Below are 22,888 nucleotides of genomic sequence, written 5' to 3'. Positions count from 1 at the left end.
ATGTTTTTGCACTGGCTGTGTGTGTGTCTGTGTGACAAGACAGAGATAAAATGAAAGAGCACAACACAATAAAAGTCCTGAGGTAAAATAAAAGAGCAAGGCCCAATAAGGGAACCGGCCCTACCTTTCCTGCTGAAACAGAGAATAACAATGCTTGATGGTTGATGGACCTCTGGTGGGTGATGGTGCTGAGGGCAAGGCAGAACATCATGCAATCAGTCTGAGAAAGGTCGGTGTATTGATCGAGGGGTACGGCTCCACTGTTACATATCAAAAACATCTCTGCTCGTCCCAACACTTCTCTAACTCTAAAAATGACCTCGAGTCCTTCCCCAGACAGCCGTTCGGCCTGTCACGCTGTGGCTCCAGCGTCTTTCAGACTCAAACCCAGACACATAGCTCTTTGTTACAGCATACTTGGCCTTTATAGAAGTTTTCTGGCTGTTTTGCTAACTCGAGATGAACTTATCAGCATGTGTACACCGTCGGAAAGGAGCAGAAGGGATTTAATCAGGTTGTCTGATCATTATAGTTCTGCCAAAGTAGGAAAAAAGACACAGATCTTTATCTTCCAAAATCAACCAATAAAATTCCTCAGTGCTTGATAAAGGATCAAATTAAACCTTGATCTGTCTGAATTCTTTATTAAACAGAGAGACTCAAATACATCCATCTGATGAGACGCTCCTTTAATTACTGGTTTCATTTGCGACTTGCCACTCACATTGAGCCGTTGCTCTGCAGGTGTTTCTTTGAGCCGTGTACCAACCAGTGAAGTGTTTCACATCAGGAAATGCTCCTCTCTGCGTCAGCCACATCCTAAAAGGCCCATATATACTGTGTTACACTGACATGGAATAGCACACAGAGGGCACCACCATGATTTGGGGTGTGTGAATCATGCATGAGTGGCTTGTGAATGCATGCAGTGTCAAGTTGTGGTTTGAGACAGTTTGGTTTCACCTTTTCTCACGCATGCTCTGTGCATGGTGGTAAGGTGTACTTCTGGTAAACAATAAACACATTTAATGAAGCCCTAAAATGTGTGTGTTAACATGCATCCACATGTAGGCCTGAATATATTCTTACGCATGCCCTCGCATCCATGTACAGGAGCACGACAAGGTGCTTCTCATTCCCACTTGCGGTCGATATCGGATGAGGATATGAGAGTCAGTATTGATTGTAATTTCCTGCAACGCTACGTTCCACTCTCTTGCTTTATCAGGAGACTAATTCCTATCAGCCACGCTGTCGGCCAACCAACAGCCCAGGCTGCTGCCCAGGACAACAACTAATGAATACGAGAGGAACGAATAATCCAGCGAGGCATTTCTCCTCCGACAAACAGGTTGCCACAGGGATAATAATGATGAGGCTGGGATATTGGGAGTGGAGAAATGTATATGTGTGTGTGTGTATGGTACATGAGTGCCAAGTCCATCAGTACAGGCAGGTCACTATGTGTGTGTGTGTTTGTGCGTGCTTCTATATCTGCCTGCATGCCTTTGTGAGTTTGTGTATGTAATATGTTCATGTGTGTGTGTTTTTGTGTGTATTTTTTGCTTGGCGATGTCATACAGCGGCCGAGCTTTCACTGCTTTTAATGAGTGGACACATGACGGTGCCTTGGGATTAGCTGTTGTTGACTGAAGGAGTCAAGGACATGCAGCTAACATTTGCTCTCCACCCTGACAGCAGGTGGACGGCCAATCAGGGGTTTACTTTTGCTGTCATTGTTGAGCAGGTATAATGATGTGCTGGCTGCACCACATGACCCAGATATCTACTGTTGGTTTCTCCTCCATTTTAGTGTCTGTTTTTCTCTGATTTGCACCTGTTGTGTCTGGTTTTCTTCATTTGACTTAAATGGACCCTCTTTATGCTGCCGTTTGTCTCTATGCCTCTTCGCCCTCACCATCCATCCATCCATCCATCCATCCATCCATCCATCCATCCATCCATCCATCCATCCATCCATCCATTTTCTATACTGCATATCCCTTTCGGGGGTTGCGGGGGGTGCTGGAGCCTATCCCAGCTGTCAACGGGTGAGAGACGGGGTACACCCTGGACTGGTCGCCAGTCGATCGCAGGGCACAAACACACAACCATTCACACTCACACTCACACCTAGGGGCAATTTAGAGTCACCAATCAACCTAATGAGCACGTTTTTGGTCTGTGGGAGGAAGCTGGAGTACCCGGCGAGAACCCATGCCTGCACGGGAAGAACATGCAAACTTCACACAGAAAGGCCGGACCTGGGAATTGAACCAGCAACCTTGTTGCTGTGAGGCACGCGCACTACCTGCTGCGCCCTTCGCCCTCACCATCACCAATATATTTCTTTCACTCTCTCCCTGTCAGTCCCTTCATCTTCTCTTTCATTTGAAGCTTTAAATGGAGTCCATTATATCGTCAGTATGGCTGGCTTCACGGTTGGTTAAATGCTGTGTTAAAACTTGAGGATCGACACATGACTCCTGAATACCGCTTTCACGCTCCCTCTTTCCTCTATGTGTGTCCTACTAGAAGGCGCTTTTCTCCCCTCTCCATCATATATTTTTCAACCAATGCTTCCTGGTACTTTGAGTGGGGTGGAAATGTAAAGCTGGCTTGTCTCCAGCCAAAACTACTGCACCAAAGGCTGCTCATTTTAAAGTCAGACAGAGCTATGCCATGTGCTGAGAGCATTTTAGAGTTTCACACCTCCGTTTAGTCTTTTTTTTTCCTCGTGCTGGCCATCCACAGCCCAGTTGGCCAGTTTGGCAAAAGGAAAAGTGACTTTTGTGGAGCAGTTTATGCTCTGGCAGAACAAGGTTGTAGAAACTAATATGATAACTTCCTCCACTTCTGAAAAGGTCAAAGGTCACAGCAATTCAACAAATGAGTCAAAATGATGTCATTGAAACAGTCTCTACAAACCCAAGAAGTCTTTGGGAAGAGACAAAAATAGCTAAGTCACCTGTGTGGGTGTGTTCAACCTTCTATGAGCATTTATGATAAGAATGTATCATTTACACTCATCTCATCTGGATAATCACAGGAAATTTCCCCAGACCAATCTCACATTTAATTAGAATTCAAACAAATGTCTCACACAGTGACTCTAAACGTAGAGGCAACTTGTGGCTTTCATTGTGAGTGAGAAGGAAAGTGTTTGTGAGTATATGTGCACACGTATCTATGAGCGTTTGTGCTTTTACAGTTGTACGTTGTGGGCAGCACTGTGGTGAAGGGTCTGTTTGTCACCTCTAGCTTCTAAATGGTGAACTCATTCTTTCCTCTCCCCACTCTGTGGCCACAGTCACTATTCTCCATGGTGACGGGTTAGGTGTGTGATGGGGGAGAGGCAGTAGGGCTCTCTTTTATAAGAGCCAAGATCGCAACTTGAATGATCAGAAAGACAGAGAGAACGGCACTAATTGGAAAGGCCGCACCGTGCCTGCTGTGTGAGCAAGACCGGCGATTCAGCGCTCTGATAACCACTCAACCAAGCAGCGAATTCTAATCTGTGGGCGATTCAGATGGTATAAATTTATGGTGAGTGATATTCCGCTCAGCCGCTGAACGACAAAGCCAAGGTGAAATTTTGAAGATGAAACTCAGCCTGGCGTTAGCCGCTCTTCTCTGCTTCACCACATGGATGAGCATGGTCCATGCAAGTGAGTACAGTAAAGAAAAGTACCAGATTTACATTGTGAGTGTATGTGAGTGTTTGGCAGGATTAAATGAAAGGCACTTATTTTTTCTTTCTTTATGTTTCTCTTGTTTAGCCCACGGACCAATAGGAAACTGTTTATGCCCCATGTTGTCCAAAACCAGAGTCAAAGTTGAACGAATTGTGGATTACACCAATCAGTCTGAAGGCATCTGTCCAGTCGCAGCCATAATGTAAGTGGTCGTGCAATTTCACACTGTATGCAATTGAATTCAATCTCAGATGAGAACAAATGTCCACATGTACTTCAACACAGACGACATCATATTTTTAAAGGAGGGGTTCACCTAGAGCACAAAAAACAAACACATTTCCTCATTTACCTCTAGTGGTACGTAGCCATGCAGACATGTGAAAACATGTTTTTGTTCCAACATGGATTAACTGCCACTAATGACTTTTCAGAACTTAATTAAAAACAATGTTACAACAGCATTACAATGCCATTAACAGATCGCAATCAATTGCAGATTTCACACAAAGACTGGAAAGAGCCTTTGCTCCGACCCAAACAGTGCCTGGGCCAGAAGAGCCAAACTGAAGGTGGACGAGGAGAGAAAAAAAAAAACATTGAAAGAGATGAGACAGAATGAAGACGAATCAACAAGTGACGTCACACCAGCAGCATCCTACGCATCAAACAACGCACCAAAGAGGAGAGGCAGACATGGAAGGAGACGGCAGAGGAAGAAGTCCAGGAGAGGGAGGAAGTGGCTGAGAAAACGTGCCTGAGGAATCACAAGACAAAGCAAAGTTACCACAGTCAACAAATATTATTTCTTTCAGTTGGACTGCTTAACAGTAAACAAACCTCAAGCAAAAACAGGCTTTTATATATTATTCTACTGATGATTAAATATGCAATATGTATTTTAATATGTGTTAACCGCACTTTGTTGTCTTAAATGTGTGTATGTTCATCAAGAAAGCATAAATTGTGACCTTTTTTCAGTCAGCTGCCAATAAAGTATTTTAGAGTAAATTGTGTTTTTTGTTTTGTACAACTGGAATGAACAGACTCTGATCCAGAATTGGTATGTTGACGCATACATGCAAGGAGTCTGACTGGTTCTCAGAAACGCTCATTGCGTTCACTTTGTGCAGATAACAAATGTGCAGGAAGGAAACCGACATAGAGACGGATAAACAGAGATAACAAATTTAGACAAAGCAGAACATCACAGAAGGAAATGTTATGTGCAGCAAACAGGTTGGTAGGTAACAGCTCATCAAACAAACAAGCTATGTATATATATAGAAATAAAATGTACTCTGTGTACACTGTGGTCGGGTTTGTAGCTGTATTGCGCAAGTAGTGCATGACTATACAAAAAATGGAAGGAAGGTAAAGTAGATTACATATAAATTGGTGGATTTCTGCATATTTTATTGTCGACAAAATATGCACATGATGATATGTACGTCTATTGCACATGACATGGTGTGTTTGTTACACTGTGACACATATGTAACAATATGTTATTTTGACATTCATCATCACGAGGTTATTTTATTATATGGATGGTCTCTCTGTTTGTGATGCAGGTGGCAAAAACTACTCAGTGTGAGGGGTCTGCACTGATTTCCCTGGCTGTTTCCTCACTTGGGATGTGTACAAGTCCTGGAATTGAGCAGGTCAGCATTGATGATCGTAGACGGTGTGTCACAGCCTGCCTTCATCTTGTTCTGTGCCCTTTCCAAACCAGAGATTGGTGCTTAGAGAACAGACTTTTTGACCATTTGTCATGTAGTCATTTGCAAACAAACCATGTTCATCTCCTTTACACAATCATGGGTTCACAAAGTGGTGAACCTCTCTCCATCCTTGCTTGTGAGCGACTGAGCCTTTCCAGGATGCTCCTTTCATACCCAATCATGATACTATCACCTGTTACCAATGAACCTGTTTACCTGTGGAATGATCCAAACAGGTGTTTTTAGAGCGTTCCACAGCTTCTTTTGTCTCCTGTCGCGACTTGTTTGAAACGTGTTGCTGCATCAAATTCAAAATAAGCAGACATTCACAAAAATCAATTTAAAACATCAAATATATTTTCTTTGCATTGTTTTCAGTTGAAGGATTAGCAAATGATCACATTCTGTTCTATTTATTCATTTTTCTTTACACAGTGTCCTAACTTTTGTATGTTATGCCCCCATATCACAACTTTTTTTTTCTTTTTTTTGTGACACAAACAAAATACCACAGAACCCTCACTGAATGTGAAAGTCAAAAAACATCACAGCACACAAAGCACTGAACTTGGTTGGGACAAGTTGTGTAAATATAAATAGTAGTAAGTAAGTACTGCAAGATGGATTGCTACTTAATATCTGGTATATTATATAGTAAATTGCATCACTTTCTAGTCTTATTCCAATGGATATTCCTTTTAAGCCAAAATAAATAAATAAATGAATCCATAAATCAGAATGAAAAATCATATTTTAAGATGCAAACTGTAAAACACTGAAGTTGAAAAACAACTAAAAGGTAGAAAAGGCCTGTGCATTCATATCTGGGGTACATAAGCAGTGTGATGGATGGTACATGTGATATTTCTGATATTCTTGCCTTTCTGTTTCAGGGTTGTGTTTGGTTTTACTTGAAACTGCGGGGCGGGTGTGCCACAGCCACCACATCCTGCATATCGAGCATGTGTGCGTGCGTGCCTGTATGAGTGCATGTTAGTGGTCACCTAATTCAGCAGAAGGGTACTTACTGAGTGTTTCCTCTCTTCTGAGAAAATTAAACACAATAAAACAAGGTCTGTGTATGTAACACTGAACATGTGTGACGTAACTGTCAAATGTGAGAACATACAAGTGAATATTGATCTCTAAGAATACGCAACACTGTACCAATCAAAATGTTTATCCTTATCAGAAAATGAGTGCTTGTAATGTGAAAGGAGTCACTTGTAGTAATGATTACCACCTCTGTAGTTTTTCTCACTTCAGTCGACAATTTTAGCATCTTTCACTTCAGTGTTTTGGTTTTACAGCCCACAACTTAATGGTCTTGGTTCCCTCTCACTGCTTCAATTCGCATCATCATTTCATCTGACTAATGGGAATGGGAATGTGACATCAGCAGCAACATTTTTGGAGCATACCAACCATCATCTGGACACCATCACCAGGTAGCCTTCACCCGTTTAACCCTGCATAACTCCATTAAACTTCACTTTCATCATGCTCGGGAAACACTGATAAATACAGCTTTGACATTTTCTCACCTTTCGACAGATGGGGAGATAAATTAGGCTACATGGAATCACTGTTATGTGCCCTGCAATCGACTGGCGACCAGTCCAGGGTGTACCCCGCCTCTCGCCCGTTGACGGCTGGGATAGGCTCCAGCACCCCCCGCAACCCCGAAAAGGATACGCGTTATAGAAAATGGATGGATGGATGGATGGAATCACTGTTACTTCTCTTTTGTAATATAGTCGCTCCTTTGCCTCTGTGGAGGCCATCTGTTTATATGGGGATTTGTCTCTGATGAATACTTTACACATTTCTGATGAAGAATCATTGACAGAGGACCAATGATGACAGTGACAGATAATGACAGCTCATACACTGTCCCCCAAAAATTGCAGCACCACCCCACAACACACAGCAAGTCCTATTTCCAATAGAGGTTTCCAATAGATAATGGGGAACATGCCAGTCAAAAAGGTCTTTAGGAAGATGATACAACTTTAAGTTGATCTGAGGAAACACTAACAGCGCGTTCTGGACATTGTGAAAGTGTGTGTGTGTGTGTGTGTGTGTGTGTGTGTGTGTGTGTGTGTGTGTGTGTGTGTGTGTGTGTGTGTGTGTGTCATGAATGCGTGTGCACTGGAGAGGTGTTTTGTGGTTAACCCATCAGGAGGAAAGTGTGATACCGCACCGCTTTGCTCAGCTCCACTCAGTATCAGACTGAACCCAACTCAATGGGGCATAGGAAGATAGGAAGACACACACACACACACACACACACACACACACACACACACACACACACACACACACACACACACACACACACACACACACACACACTCAAGGAAAGCATATATGAATATTCCTACCCCACAAGTCCCATGTGTAAGTATAAATAATAATGCATAGCTGTTGTTACTGCAGCCATGTAAAGTACTTGAAGATGGCAGAAATACAGCTCAAAGCACAGCTGAGGAACACCCACAATCCTTTGCAAACACCGCTAGTTACAAAACAATAGATGTTTGTATTTCATCTCAAGCATATACAGCTGTATACTGTGCTGTATAACCGAATGACACAATAATGGCCTTGCACAGCACTAGCATTGTGAAGACGGGAACCCATAGGTTTATTCAATATGCACGCCACATTCACACTTGCACACTTATTTTTAATCACAACAGCACACAAGTAAGTTGTCACTTACTTTTGCATTCATGCGCTTAACATCTCAGTCATAAGATGCAACAATGGTGGGCCACTAACGTAAGGCATGGGTGGGGAAAACCCATTGCACTGCGGCTTAAGCAAATGTTGCACCGACCTCAAACACTCCCCGCTCTCAGGACCTCTATCTTCCCCCATCTGCACTTTCTCTCTCCGCCCATGCAGAGTAAATAGCAGTTTGTTTCATACCTCTTTTTTTAATCACACATCATGTTAGCTCCACCAAATGATGGAAACATGTGAACTGAAAGCCCCCTAAGCTTCCACATGGCCATTCTGAAGCCCACCATGTCACACTGAAGGCAGATGGAACATTGCAGTCACCATAATGGTGACTCACAGTGACCATTGTGCTTTTAATTCCACTATGTTTATTTCACTGCTGCACTTACTAGATGCTTTACAAATTAAGATTTTACATATAAATCATCTGATGGACTTGTCTGTATTACAGTTAAAATCAGGACCACCTTGAAAAATGCAGTTTTATAAGTAGGTTCAGGAACAAAGACCACTCCTTGGACTAACCAGAAGTCCCAAGCATCTGCAGGGACGGCTCACACACAGAGTCTCGACTCCCCCAGGTTGCCTCCTGTCTCCCCGCTGCCAGCTGACACCGGTCCATCACCATCCCCCAGATTTCCCCCTTCTTCCCCTTACGTCTTCATCACTCTACCCTCACCCATCATCTCTTCATTCCTCACCCCTCCACCCTTGAATCCCCTTATACATGCCTGGTTCATCATCTGGCTCTCGTCCGTCCATAACATGCATTAAACTATGTTAATCCATATCTTATTGATGTGGTCTTTCTTAGGGAACATTGGATTGTGCTTATTACACATTTATGCATCATCATTAATGATTTACACTTTGAGGACACATTATTCTTTCATTATCTGTTATTATCTTTACTACCCATCTTTTATTGTTGTCTTATTCAATCAACTTTTTTCTAGGGCACCGGTTGGTTGTTCTCATGTACGTTAGTCTCTAAATCCATTTTTAACATCCCACATTGTGTTCACTGCACTTTGAGTTACATTTGATTAGTTTGAAAGGTGCCATATGAATTACGTGCGATTGATTGACTGATATTCTGCAGTGGGTAACTTTACTTTCAATAACACATACATACTTTCACTGAAGTAATATTTTCAAAGTGGGAATTTTAGGAGTATTCTTGCAGTTTGGTGCGCCTGCTTTTACTTCAGTGAAGTTTTCTGAACACTTCCTCTACCACTGACTCTTTGACTCGCACTTTCTTCTAAGAATCTCTCCCATCTTGTACTCTGCTAAGAGTGGCACTGCTCATAGACTCAGCTGTGTTACCATGGTGAATATCTGTCCTTTGCAGTCTTTTTGTCTAAATGAAACACATGAAGAGATGAAATAAGGAGCAGAGTGTACTTCAAGATGCTGAGATACAGCCTGTAGCTTTTCTCCATACACAGACTTGCACAGTAATCTATCCTGCAGAATCACCACAATCACCAAAACTTAGCCAATATGTTGTGATAATTTTTATTAATATCACTCAGTGACATTGCGAAATGAAAGAAATGCATCATTGAAATATTTACACTGATACAGATTATCAAGCATTATATAACTGAAAATTAAACATTAAAAAAAGCAAATGCAATAGATATGTAACTTGACCAGAGTGAGGTAATACATTTGCCGAAAGTATGAAAACATTCATTCAGTCTGTGGAACTCAAAGAGTGGAAGAGAAAGCTTTCAGATCTTTTTCAATAGTGCTGTATTTTTGTGTTCAGGTGGATATTGTGTCAGTGATGTCACACAATACGCTGGAAATGCCAGTTCTTTCCATCTATGTAGGCCATGCTGGTCTTTGTCCACAGTCTGTCGGGGTCAGAGCAGATTCTGATGCCTTTCACTGTGGTAAATCTATTGAAAAATCACGACACCAATAAGCACACACTCAGTAACACGTTGCAGCGTTTTTGAAGAGTTGATCAAAAACTCAAAAAATAATTATGGTTAATTCTGAAATACAATGCATCAGTTTACATGTACCAAACTGTTAGTATAAAAAGATCCAATGATAAGAAACCATGCACTTAAATCAGTGCTGAACAGACTGGATGACTTACACCACTGCGTTAATCGGACATGACGGTCGATGTTGACCGTAGTAACCCTTCAGGAGATCTCGGTGGACTTGAGTGTTTGAAATTTTTCGACAACAGCTGGCTATTCCACCTTTGAATGAAGACACAAGAGTCCGTTATTGCCATCATCATTTCTACAATCTAACAGAATCATGCACATATGTGAAATATTACATTACTGTACAAAACCCACACTCATAAAAATGTTCATAATGTTCATACCTTGAGCTGAGGATGTAGACACCATGATGGCTACAAGGATTAGCGAGACAAATGTGAGATGTGTCATTGTGTCTGTGGCTAAAACAGCTATGGTGCGTTGTCTGCTCTGCAACACCCTTTTAAACCCAACACAGCCAACACATTTATTTAAGCTGCTGGCAGCTAGAGCATGCTGCACCCACTGATACGCACACGGCTGGAAAGTAGAGTACACATTTCCTCCTACGGCAGCTTGTCACTGCGGTCCTGGCCCCTCCACTCACTCATCAGTGGTGGTCTGAGGGTGTCAATGCATTTTCCACTGCAGAAGGATGTGGTCTTTACATTCAGCTTCATGATACTTACAGTTCAAATGATTATATGGAAAATGCCTGTTATATCTGTACCTGCGATGGCAGGATATCAGACACTTGATCTTGATCGTTATGGTCAGTTAAAATGATGATATCAGTGAGACTTCATTTTGTTTGTCAGGTTTGGCACAAATAAAAATAGATCCACTGATAACTAACATCAAACTCGATAGAGCCTGGAAAACCTTATGAGCCTCAAAATGAGATACACACAAAGGGCAACCTTTGTCAAGGTTCATTCTTGCAGTACGAGTGTGTTGTTACTTTCAGTAGCTCTCTACTGTTCGGCTTTTGAGGTGAGCTGAGATGCTGGTGCACTCATTTCTGCAACCACAGTACATGCAGGGAGAGAAAATGCATACCCTGGTGTTAGTCTCATAGCATTTGCAGGTAAGATTATGTACACAAACACAGCTGCACATGGTACACAGATACACACTGTTCCTCTGAAACCTCCATGGTTTGTGCTCACTTGTTCTTTCACTTCCATCTTCTGAAAGTTTTGGCTTGGAATGCCCCCAGTTCATTTATACCTGCCTATATTTTTCATACAGATACTACAAAAGTGATATAAAAATTATTTTGACACTTGTGCACTCATGTGGTAAATGAAGTAAAGCAAATCGCACAAATCCCTGTCACAACATCAGGTAGAAGTGATGAGGATCCTCATTCCTTAAAAAACATGAAAGCTATTGAAATAATTACTTAATACTTAATTAATTCAATACTTTGGTAATGCCTATAGGGATCAACCGCTGTAAATATGTTTTACACCAAAGAATGAGGATCATCATGGAGCCAACGCGAGTATTTTTTTTTTTTTTACAAGGAATAGTATATATTAGGAAGAATAGTTGCAGGTTTCCTGAATGTCCAACAGAGGGCGCTAGCGCGTGCAAAGACATCTATCGGTTGAAGATATGGAAACGGTGAAGATGAATGTGAGTTAGCTTAAAGAAGCAAGTTTAAAAGTGGCTATTTTATTTGACATTTAAAGTCAAAATAAAACAGGGCCACGTTATTATGTTTTGGGATACTGTGGTTCATTGTAAAATGTTAGGAGGATCCAAATTGATTATGTGGAGTATTTAATGACAAATTCGCAGGTTGTGGTAAGCTAAACATTAGCTTACCACTAGATTGCTAATGTTAGCTTACCACAATGTCAGCTATGTCAGCTATGTAGTGTTACGTTTATTTCCATGAAAGTAAAGCGGAGGAAGATAATAGTAGAGATGTTGTGTAACATTTGACATTTTTAAGAGAGTGAAATGTGAGTTTTGCTGGCAGAAATGACATATAATCGTAGCCATTTTTATGCAGAATAGTTCCTGCTGCATTCTCCTTGTTCTTTAATGGACAATGGCTGTAAATACTGTGCGGCATGTCTTATATATGCTGTTTTTTCAGAGTCAAACTGTGTGAGAGCCTGAGAGATGCTGAGCAGCACGACGTGATGGAGGGACCATCTCAGGATTTGGACTCGTTGGATTCTTCACTTAGAATCCAGGTAAGCTTTAAAAACTATGAAAAATGACACCATTTGTAATTTATTTAAATGCTGTCATAACATATGTTACCTGAAAAGTACCTTCAATGGCAGTGAGATTGATGACTCTCGTCTGTCAGGAACAAAGTGGAAGTAGTGTGATGTTGTTATACAAAACCTCATTGAATATCTTCCCAGAAAAAAATGTTGGCATTGTATGTTTCTGCAAACCACAGATTAGTTAAATTTGTGCTTTTCATCATTTCTACTGAAATGTGACGAAGTTCAGATTACCAGTACATGTATGATAATGCTGAATTAAAACGTTGCGCTGTAACTGCTGGATATGAAAATAGGCAGCTGTTTGAAGTCAGATCAGAAAGGGCTTGTATGTATGATTTTGCCATGCAATGACAGGCAGTGTCTTATGTGATTTGGAGTAGTTGTGTTCATAAATTTGCTTCGTTGTTATTTCATATAGCAGTAGATTGTGTTTCACTCACGCTAGTCTCAAACTCATTCTTTAATGAGTAGTGCATGACCAGTTTGTACAAAGACAGCACAGAGTGGGTCACTTTCACTTCTGTGAACGAATGCTTACTGCTCAGTCAAATTAAAGGAAGTCATGGAATTGACAAATATCTTAATATTAACTATTTTATGTCATAATACAGAACTTAAGGGGGATTATGACTCATGAACAATGCTGTAACAAAATTAGATTAAGCTTTTAAAATAGAAATGTGAGCACAAAGCTGAAATGACTGCAGAAGTTGACTTATAGTCACTGATGGAGGTGCTTTTAAAATAACAGTGTAAGTGGAATTTTTCTTAAAAGGGTCCATTACTTTTGGCTGACTCTACCCTGTCCCTCTGAAATGAATGCAACCGAATGTTCGTTATTATAACTTACTGATATATTCCTTAGTTGTGCCGCAGACTGCTTAGGTCTGCAGGCAATGACTCGGTTTAAGATTGCTCTACCAAACATTGTAATGTATTGTTCTATCATTTTGAAGTATGCTGGAGCCCATAAAGATAACGACACGACCCAGTTTGTTAGATTAACAGCTTTGATGTAAGATAAAACTTGTGAATGAGGTGCCTAAAAAAAAGGAGAACTTACTTTTTCAATTCATGATTTAAAAAGCGCAAACCATGTTTCACAATTTCATCTTCATTTCAGTGAAGCCGATCACACTGTTAGTGCTTCCTTCCTCATTTTGAGTTGTCGCTTCTGCTTTTCATTGATGAGGAATTTTAACGTTTCAATCAAGTGCACCATATCCAGTAAAATCAGGTTTGTGCAATTCAATATCCGATGACTCTGCTAACAGTCTACTGTATAAAGCTGTGTGCTTGGAGATGCATCAGTACAAGTTATTTTACATGCAGTTCTTCACATTATTACAGCATATACATATTAGGCTGATTACTGGTGATTTTTATGAAGAATGGAAGCGTACGTCACTTGACATTAATTGCAACCACAGAAACTAAAAGCAGTCCTTCTGAAACAAATGCAGCATTGAAATGGCAGTTTGAGAGATATAAATCAAGTGAACTTGAGCTGACAAAGGTGAGGAAGTGCAGAGTCGGGCCCGCTGCCAGTTTTCTGAAGACTGCTTGTTTAAAGATCATAACACTTTATATTTGAAAGGTTGATAAGGATTGTTGATTGATAGCAGTGACAGTGATTTCCCCTCCAGGTGCTGAGATTTATGGACGTTAGAACTATTCTTCAGCTTGACGTATTATGTCTTAAGGAGAATAGAGTAGAATAGAGTCTTAATTGACCATTATCATGGAAATTTGACCTCATGTCAACAAAACACAAGATTCATCATCATAAAAAACAGACAAGCAGTTAGCAAAACAAACAGGGTAACATTAAATCTCATCAGTCACTTTGTGGAGATCTGAATATTGATGGCACTTGGGATGATGGACTTCTGATATACATTTTTAGTTGCCAGATGGATTCAGTTGGCTTTTTTTGTTCCAGTGAATCTTTCCTCTACCTATCAAACTTGTTTCTGTTGTAATGTGCACAAATCTTCAAGATTAGTCCCTCGGGACCAAACTGTGTGGTGGTTTCTTTTCGTTTCTTTTCCACATTTCTGCAAATTGACACAAAACTGCTGTAGTGTCTTCCTAAGAAGGCAGTAGGACATGGGCATGGCTTTCTTGAGAAGTTAAGGATTTGGCATCATCAAAGGACAGTGAGAAAGTCTGCAAGTTCTGCATTTTCGAAGGCCTATTCTTATGATTTATTGCTAAAAGACTTGACATCCAAACTCAGCAACACGATCCCGAGGCTGTTGGGGGGTCATTTTTGTTGTGGATGAACTTTTTGTTTTTGTATTTTATTTATCATTAAACTCTCAGAAATGATCACTGGTGGTTCTGTTACCCATCATGGGGTTCGAATACTGTTTGTATGGTGTAGTAGGGTACATACTATGAGGAGTTGAGCACTGTGCCTCAGACTTGTAGGTGGAGATGAGTTCAGTAATGCAATTCCTACTGGTCATGAACGGAGGTCCACAGGGGTCACATATGAAGCCAGTGATTTTTACATAGAAATATTTGAAATATATAGCAGTAATTCAAATAATACAAATGATTACTTCAAACAAATACATTCCAGAAGGAGCAAATTATTTTGCTTTTTGAATTATTTCTTGTCTTGTGGGACATAACTAGTGGTTTTCTTGTACTTCTGCAGCAAGGACCTGATTCTTACTCGATTTGATCGTTCTTTTTTGTGTTTTTTTTATAATGCTGCAACTAAACTGAGGTAAAAAAAAACCAAAAAACACTTAGTTTATGGTGCGTCAGATATTCAGTATATCAAGGAATGCATTTTGACTTGCAAAGTAATTTTGATCTTTTTTACTGTCTGAATGGTCTAAATCATGAAGGCCCCCTCAGACAAGTTAAGACTTGTAGCTGTAATCATGGAGCATACAAGGACAAATGACCAAATTTGGGTGGTGGAAACTTGTGGTGGGAAACCTTCAGATCTCCTTCCTTCCCCTTTTCTTGGCCGGGCGCTGACCATGACAGCCAGCACCGGAGAAAGAGGAGGGATAGAAAACGAGAAAGATGACACACTGCGGAGAGTGGCAAGCATGTGATGTTGCCTTTATACGATTGCTGAAATCAGCAGGATTTATACCAAAAGGCAACCATTTAAAATTCAAATCAATTATTCGATAAAGAACGTCATTGTTAAAACAGTATATGATTGCCCATCCATCTCTTCTCTGTTCTGGCTTACCTTGTTCAGGGCCCTGAGGGTTGGAGCGTATCCCAGTATGCATTGTGGAAGAAGCTGGGAACAGCCTGAGCCAGTCTATCACAGAGCTAACCTTTACTGTATAGACAGACAGACCCTAGATATCTATCCAAATGTTGTGCAAACTGAATTTTGGAAAAAGAAAATTATTTCATTGAGATAAACAGCTGGTAGAGCTGATTTTCCACTCTGGTACCAGTAAACCAGTGGGTCTAAACTTCTTCCTTCATGTCTCCCCCTGGTCATCCATCCTGTATTTGAGTCTCCTTATCGCTCCACACAGATCTGAAGTTTTCATTTGCTGCTTTTATTAGTCTCTCCAGTGGAGTGGAAGCCTCGGTAGATGTGTAAGTCACGTGCTTCATGTGTGTTAGGATTTATTTGCTGAGTCAGTTTCCATCACACTGTTGCATTTTGCTTTTATCCAAGTGGAAAAAAACGTTTTGTAATATTTTGACATTTCTTGGGAATTTTTGGCATTTCAGCTGCACACAGAATATCTATAATAATCTACTATATTAATAGATTAGTCTTAGATTCAGTCCTTAAGATGCAGCTTCAATTTGAGTAAATTTCTAAGTCAGCTCAGTCAATGTCTGGATTAAGTAACAAAAAAGGAAATGATAGACTACAGTCACCCAAGTACATCCTTCACCCCACCCTGATGCACGTGCGCGCTCGCACACACACACACACACACACACACACACACACACACACACACACACACACACACACACACACACACACACACACACACACACACACAATGTAGGAAGCCCAATGAGACGATTCATCCGGTCAGTTTGCCCTGGTTCCCTTTTTTGTGCTATAAAACCTAGAGGTCTGATCCAAAGAGATCAGACGTGTCCATTTGCCAGGTCAAACAATCATCCTCTGCAAAGAACATCTGGAACATCTCAGGCGATAACCATGCAGCTGTGTATCAGAAGACTGGCATGCCTGGCTCTGCTCGCCGGGGTCCTGGCAATGGCAGCAACAGCTTCTCGTAAGTGTCAGATATCCTGCACCATATTACACTGCTAGCCTTCTCTAGGACGGCCAGAGTCCACATAATGCTGTAATACGCTGTGCATGTTTGAAATGGTTGACTTGTGATGAAAATATAATCCATCACTGTGTGTATTTATTCAGATTTGATGTCGCAAAGTCAAGAGATTTAACAGCCCGTCCTTGTTTGTTTTTCTGAAAAATAGAAATCAAGATAGTCAGGTGCTGCACTGAGGTCAGTATCATGAACGTCACTGCTCCCATCTTGGGCTACAGGATCCAGAGGAAGAATCTCCCATGCGTCCGCGCTGTCATGTAAGAATGGTCGCCTTATCTTTTTTAAAAGAGAATAAAATCCAAGCTCTTGACGAAAATTGGTTTGAGCTTGTGATTGATCTTTTTTTCCCCCATCCAGATTTGAGACCACAGAGGGAGAGGTCTGCAGCCACTGGAAACAGGACTGGGTGTTCGACAAAATCAGAGAGCTAGAGTGAGCAGGCCTTTGTCACTCAGTCACCAGCACTGACCATTTGACACATGATGTATCACACTCGCTCGGGGACAAACTGTTATTTTAACTGTGATGTCTTCTTTGTGTGTTTTATAGGCAGGTCCGCAGAGCGAAGAAGACTACTACTGCTACTGCTACTACTGCTCCCACCTCTAAAACCTCCAGCCCCTAGAAAGCATTGTCACCACCATGAATGTCTTCGCCAGTTGTCTTGCATTAATTTAAAATATTTAAAATGCTTTCTAATGTTGTACTGTAATATTTAATATTTATTACGAGCACTATTTATTTGTCTTTCCATTTTCCTCATGCTGTCCTGTCCGTGTGTTCATTTTAAGGCTTAAACAAAATAAAACCTCTTGTCCTCCATCAATATGTGCCATTGTTGTTGGTTGATATCGGAAATCAAGGGTAGCTGCGCTTATCAAATACCAACAAGACCTCGTGATGAAGCTGGCAGAGATGCAGCTTTTTACAGATCGATCCTGCCATCTAGTGGGGAGGTGAGGTTACTTCAGGACAGTTTGGATGAGAAGAGCGTGTCATTGAGGGAGTCACCTTGTCTGACTGGAGCACCAACCCCTTGGGGTGCTGATCTGAAATAGCACAAGAGACTGCCTCCCTGTCACTCACATCACGCATTTGCATGAGCTCGGGGGGGGGGCAGGACAGCTCATGGAAAAGTTTTCAGACACCTTCCAGCAGATGTGCTGCCAGCATCCTTTTCTCGGTACACCAGGCACACATGTCACGCTACTCAAACATACAGCATGCAGAGCAACAGTCTGCCCAGTTTGCACAATCTGTGGGCCTTGTGTCGTCTGTTGTTCGGAAGAATTGACCTTTCAATGATGTTAAAGGGCTTTCCCATCCAGACACGTTATTACATGTTACTTGAAAATATGTTGTAAGGACTAATTGCTCTTTAATCACCAATTAAACATTCATTTTAATAGTAGTAAGAGTAGTAAAAGTTATCTGTGACAACAGTGAAAGTTACATGACACACTACTGTGAGACAGTATTGTAGTTTGATAAAATAAATGTGGACAACAACAGTGGAGTACTTTTTATTGGTTTATGAGGATTGCTGTTGGCATATTTTAGCACATTAACTCACATTAAACAGGAGATTCATTGCAGGAAATAAAACAGCATCGTCACAAAAGCATGTTTAAAAAAACAGAAATGTTCGTGTTCAAACATTTACTAAGTGGCTAAGCGCATAATCTATGTCAATAATCTCAAAGCTGTTCTCAGGTTCCCCTTAAGTCATGATTAAATGGAGTATTAGGGCTGAGGCTGCATATGTTTAGGCAAGTAAAAGTAATTAGCATTTCTTTGCTTTTTCAGAGGTAATATCCCCAACATGACTGGATTATAGTCGGTTCAATTTCTCTCAAACATTCCCTCAAATTGGCATTTCTATAACACAAAGGATTTAGCTCCAAATCTCTGAGGCTACAACCTGGTTTTTGCTAATAGAAACTTTCAGTGCTGTTTGGTGAGGTCTCTGAGGTACTGAAGAAAGATCCACTTCCATTATTGAATATAGGGTTCACAGTTTGCCTCATCAGAGTTTCACCTGCAGCAGAGCTGGCCTTTGACATCTTCTTCAGTTTTGAACTATAAAGAAGAGAAGAGGTTTTACTCACAGTGCCCCAAAACAAAAGAAAACCCTGTTCACACGCAGAGCTGGTCCTGACTTTGTCAACTCAAATGGATTGGTATTTTAAAGTGAGGAAGAGTCTCATACCTGAGTAATTCCAGATTTTTCCTCACCCACTCATCCTTCCGAGTAGCACATATCGCATTCTTCTTAACTGTGTAGAAGCTACAATCATGAGACACACAGAGATCACTATATTGTCGTTCAGTGTATGAGTTTAAAGTAGAAATGTGATGTTTTGATAAAAGTGCCTCTGTGATCGCTGCGTTCCACTCTGGAAACACTACTTAAAGTCCCAGCTTTTGGTACTGAAATATGTCATAGTGTCATATGTGACACATTTCGGTCAGCACTTAAAAAGCAGAGATGGCGTTTTGATACCCGCTAATTGGATTTTGTCAATCTTAAAGACTACACAGCTTGTGTACAAATAATTTCTAAACATTATTTATGGAGCTATGGAGCAGACAAACAGCTGTCTATTTAGAGTTATGAAATTCAGACAGTTTGGACAGCAAAATGATACGGTCCATGAGATCAAATGGTTTATTTTTATGGCAAGAAATACTGTGGAAACCATGAACTGTGCCGTGAAGGTTTTACATGCTATGACAATGATATTCAAATATCACAGTGGTTTGGGGGCTGGCAGGGTTGGAGTTTTGGTGGTATTGTAGAGAGGGTCTTACATGATGGCCTCGATGCGACAGTTTTCCATGGTGGTTTGCTCTCTGTAGCCCTTTATACGCTGGAAAGGAACTGGCTTCCTATTGTATCTCATACAACAGGCTTTGCCCACATGGGAACCTACTTCACACACACACACACACACACACACACACACACACACACACACACACACACACACACACACACACACACAAACACAAACCACATTATTGACTGATCAGTTCAGTTGAGTGCCCTTGATCTAATAGCGAACGTATTTTAATCAGATTGACGAGCAGTCAAATGTGATGAAATGAACTTACGGGCAGCTGGAGCTGGACTGAACAGGCTCAGAGTGATGCAGAGGAGAACGGTGGTCACAGTGATCATACCTCTGGGAGCCATGTTGACAAAGCGAAGAACCAGAACTTACTAAATACGTAACCTCTGCACCTATTTATATACCTATGATACTCCTCGTGTTTTTTATAACCTGTGGCTCCTAAATTGAGGACAGGAAGCCCACTGTTGCATCATGGCAGCCAAAGTTGCAGGCATTGCACTTTGATCATAAATTAAAGCCTCTGCTGTGCTATTATGCAACACCTAGATTTCTTTATGTGGGCTTGTGACAGTATCACTGTGGAACATGCATTAGGTTCATATTGTCTCCTTGGGCTCTCATCTATATTTATGCTTTCTGGGTTAATAATCATGCAGCAAAGTTCTTCATATACAGCACAGCAGATTCTAATTGTCACACAGTCATTCCTTCATTGAAATTTCTCCAAAGCTGCCGTAAATCGCACAATATTGAGCTCTCGGTGCATATGCATGCATACCTTTGCTTAAAAGGAATTTGTTACATATTTGCCTTTATCCTGCTTTGTGTATTTTCTAGTGTCGACAGAAGTGACTGTGAGATCCATTGTCACAATTTGACTTTGTAGCTCAAAGCTGAAGTCGGGGTGTTTTACATAATCAGCAATTTTGAGATTGTTTTGTGGTGAGAACTGATGGAGTATGAGAGGCTTGTCAAACCCCCCCTCCTTGTTAGCATGACCTATTTAATCTGCAGAAAGCTGACAGCTCCAAATCTAGCTCAACTGACCTAGATAGGCGGAACATGTTCAAGTTGTAACCGCTCACTAGCATACTGTACGTCTCAAAAACTACATGTACGAGATGTAAATGACTAGTTGTAAAAATCAGCACCTCCTGCACAGTAAAAATGTGAAAGGAACATTCATGAATGAATTCATGAATGCTGCACAGTCATCATGGGTTTTGTGTTTTGCCATTTACACTTCCAGTACGTGATTGCATTCTCAGAGCGATGCTCGACTGATCCCTGAAGGGGAAATCTGTGAGTTCAAGACTGTGAAGGCCAGCAGCAGATTAGGGCCATTATAGCTGAGGGGGATTCAGTGTGTGTTGCTCAAGGGATCTTAAGAAATGTAGATGATTGCTGTCAGAGCACGGAGGCCGTGCTGCCAGTCGAATGACTCCCACCACATGAACTGTAACTGTGATTAATGGTTGTGTACTGTGTGCCAGAAATGGGTTGATTTTTCATCTGCTGTGCCCCCAGACATTCACTGGAATGACTCAACTTCACAGTAACTTTTCCTCCTCAAAGTGAATGCATCTTTGAGTATCCACTAGAATTAATTAGACAGGGCAGAAATGAGCTGAATTGACATTTTACTTTTTCTGTGATTATCTTGATAACGTTCAGAATGTACATCTCTCTGTGGCAATAACTCATTAGGAAACACACCATGGCAGCTGTGCTGATAGATTTCAGTCAGATTAGAATATTTATGTCAAGTCTATACTGATGTTAAGTTTATATAGTTGCAATTCAGTATTGTTTTTGTCAGCCTAGACGTCACCGTGGTTGATCTACTGTAGGAAGCTTGAATGATTTTTGACTGTTCTGAACTTTGTCATTTCGTGACAGTTGCACAGATCATGACTCATTATGTTCCTGTGATGACTTGCCCAACTTGCGCCCTCCTTGAAACCTCCTCTGTCCTCCCACTTGGCAGTCAGGCCCACACATCTCAATTTAGCACATCACACAGACTCATGCCACATCTGATGGTGTCCAACAGCAGTTTTTGCTCCTTTCACCCATAGGGGGGCAGTGCTGGTACAGGCCACTGATGGATGTCAAGCAAGACATGATAAATGGATGTGAAGTGAATGTCCTGCTCAACCTGAATGTCTGTCATGACAACAAAAGCGGTTGCTTGTCATGTGTGAAATGCAAATCAGGCTTTTTTTCCTCAGTGCTGTAGAATAAGATGGTTTCAGCACAGCTAGACACCAAAGTCATTCGACAACAGAGAAGCAGGAAATGTAATAGTATAAAAACAATGCTTGTTAAATCATGTCGTAAACACAGTGTGACAATGGTTTCATACGCTGGCTTCTATTTCCTCCCCTCTCATGTGTTTGTGCATACGGTATGATTGTGTGACCTATTGTGACTACTGATAAAGGGAAAGGTAACCTGGACACTTGTCCGTTTGACAGCCTAATCTCTGCTAATCGTCTGCAAAACACAGCTTCTTATCATCATCTTCCTCACTGAAACACAAACACATACATACACAAGGGTATGTACACACAAATTATTATTCTCATTATTGGTCAATGTACTCATTTTAAAGTCTAAACAATTAGATGATTGATCGATTAGGGGATCAGATGAAAATTAATCAGAAATTATTTTGACAGTCTGTTAATTGTTCATGTAATTTCTTAAGCAGAATACCAAAATTCTGTTTCAGCTTCTGAAATGTGAAAATTCACTGCTTTTCAGTGAAAATGGAATAATTCTTGGCTGGTTGGTCCAAACAAGCAATCTGAAAATGTCACATTGGAAAATAATTGGCAGATTAAACACTGATGAAAATAATCATTAGTCATACCTGAAAAATGCGTGATCGTAAGTTACCAAAGTGACAAATGGAACTGATTCCGTGCAGATACTCAGTTTGCAGTGCTTTGAAAAGGAGAAAAGGAGCCTGTCCTCACATCTGAGAAGCCACATCCAGAAAATGACTTAGTAATTGATTTTTTTGGCCACTTTGGGAAGTGTAACAAGCTGTGAACACAACATTGACAAATTATCACCCTATCAAAGTGATTAGCTGACGTGCTAGCAAACACTTTCCCTTTACACATCCAGAATACACGAAGCCTTATTAGCATTCCTTCAAAACACTCCCTAAAGCTGAGGGCAAATGCAGAGCTGGTGATAATTGTTTGTCACAATCATTTGACCAATTGCTAACAGAAAAATATTGAGTCTTGTAGCTTTAATAGTTAATCCCTTAACAAAATAGCCA

The 22,888-nt window shown here is 40.9% G+C and overlaps 2 protein-coding genes across 2 annotated transcripts; one reads left to right on the top strand and one right to left on the bottom strand.

Moving 5' to 3' along the window:
- The first annotated feature begins 3,465 nt into the window (after nt 1-3,465).
- Nucleotides 3,466-4,614, top strand: LOC139339365 (eotaxin-like). The gene is made up of 3 exons (XM_070974948.1): nt 3,466-3,668; nt 3,780-3,897; nt 4,195-4,614. Exons 1-3 carry the CDS (start codon nt 3,602-3,604, stop codon nt 4,454-4,456), a joined length of 447 nt encoding a protein of 148 aa, XP_070831049.1. The 5' UTR covers nt 3,466-3,601; the 3' UTR covers nt 4,457-4,614.
- Nucleotides 4,615-18,264: 13,650 nt separating this feature from the next.
- On the bottom strand, nt 18,265-19,950 carry ccl20l (C-C motif chemokine 20-like). Its single transcript, XM_070974947.1, has 4 exons — nt 19,853-19,950; nt 19,550-19,670; nt 18,948-19,025; nt 18,265-18,817 (listed from the first exon to the last, which is right to left on the bottom strand). Exons 1-4 carry the CDS (start codon nt 19,932-19,934, stop codon nt 18,670-18,672), a joined length of 429 nt encoding a protein of 142 aa, XP_070831048.1. The 5' UTR covers nt 19,935-19,950; the 3' UTR covers nt 18,265-18,669.
- Between the last annotated feature and the right edge of the window lie 2,938 nt (nt 19,951-22,888).

Source organism: Chaetodon trifascialis, chromosome 11 (genome assembly GCF_039877785.1).
Source record: "Chaetodon trifascialis isolate fChaTrf1 chromosome 11, fChaTrf1.hap1, whole genome shotgun sequence".
Classification (NCBI taxonomy): domain Eukaryota; kingdom Metazoa; phylum Chordata; class Actinopteri; order Chaetodontiformes; family Chaetodontidae; genus Chaetodon; species Chaetodon trifascialis.
The sequence above is the reverse complement of the archived record's forward strand: the minus strand, read 5'-3'. Positions and strand labels throughout refer to the sequence as shown.

Coding starts and splice junctions, on each gene's coding strand:
- LOC139339365 (XM_070974948.1), top strand. CDS start 3,602: ATGAAACTCAGCCTGGCGTTAGCCGCTCTTCTCTGCTTCACCACATGG. Junction 3,669..3,779: donor GATGAGCATGGTCCATGCAA/GTGAGTACAGTA, acceptor TCTCTTGTTTAG/CCCACGGACCAATAGGAAAC. Junction 3,898..4,194: donor TGTCCAGTCGCAGCCATAAT/GTAAGTGGTCGT, acceptor AATCAATTGCAG/ATTTCACACAAAGACTGGAA.
- ccl20l (XM_070974947.1), bottom strand. CDS start 19,934: ATGGCTCCCAGAGGTATGATCACTGTGACCACCGTTCTCCTCTGCATC. Junction 19,671..19,852: donor CAGTCCAGCTCCAGCTGCCC/GTAAGTTCATTT, acceptor GTGTGTGTGAAG/TAGGTTCCCATGTGGGCAAA. Junction 18,818..18,947: donor AAAAATCTGGAATTACTCAG/GTATGAGACTCT, acceptor TCTTCTTTATAG/TTCAAAACTGAAGAAGATGT.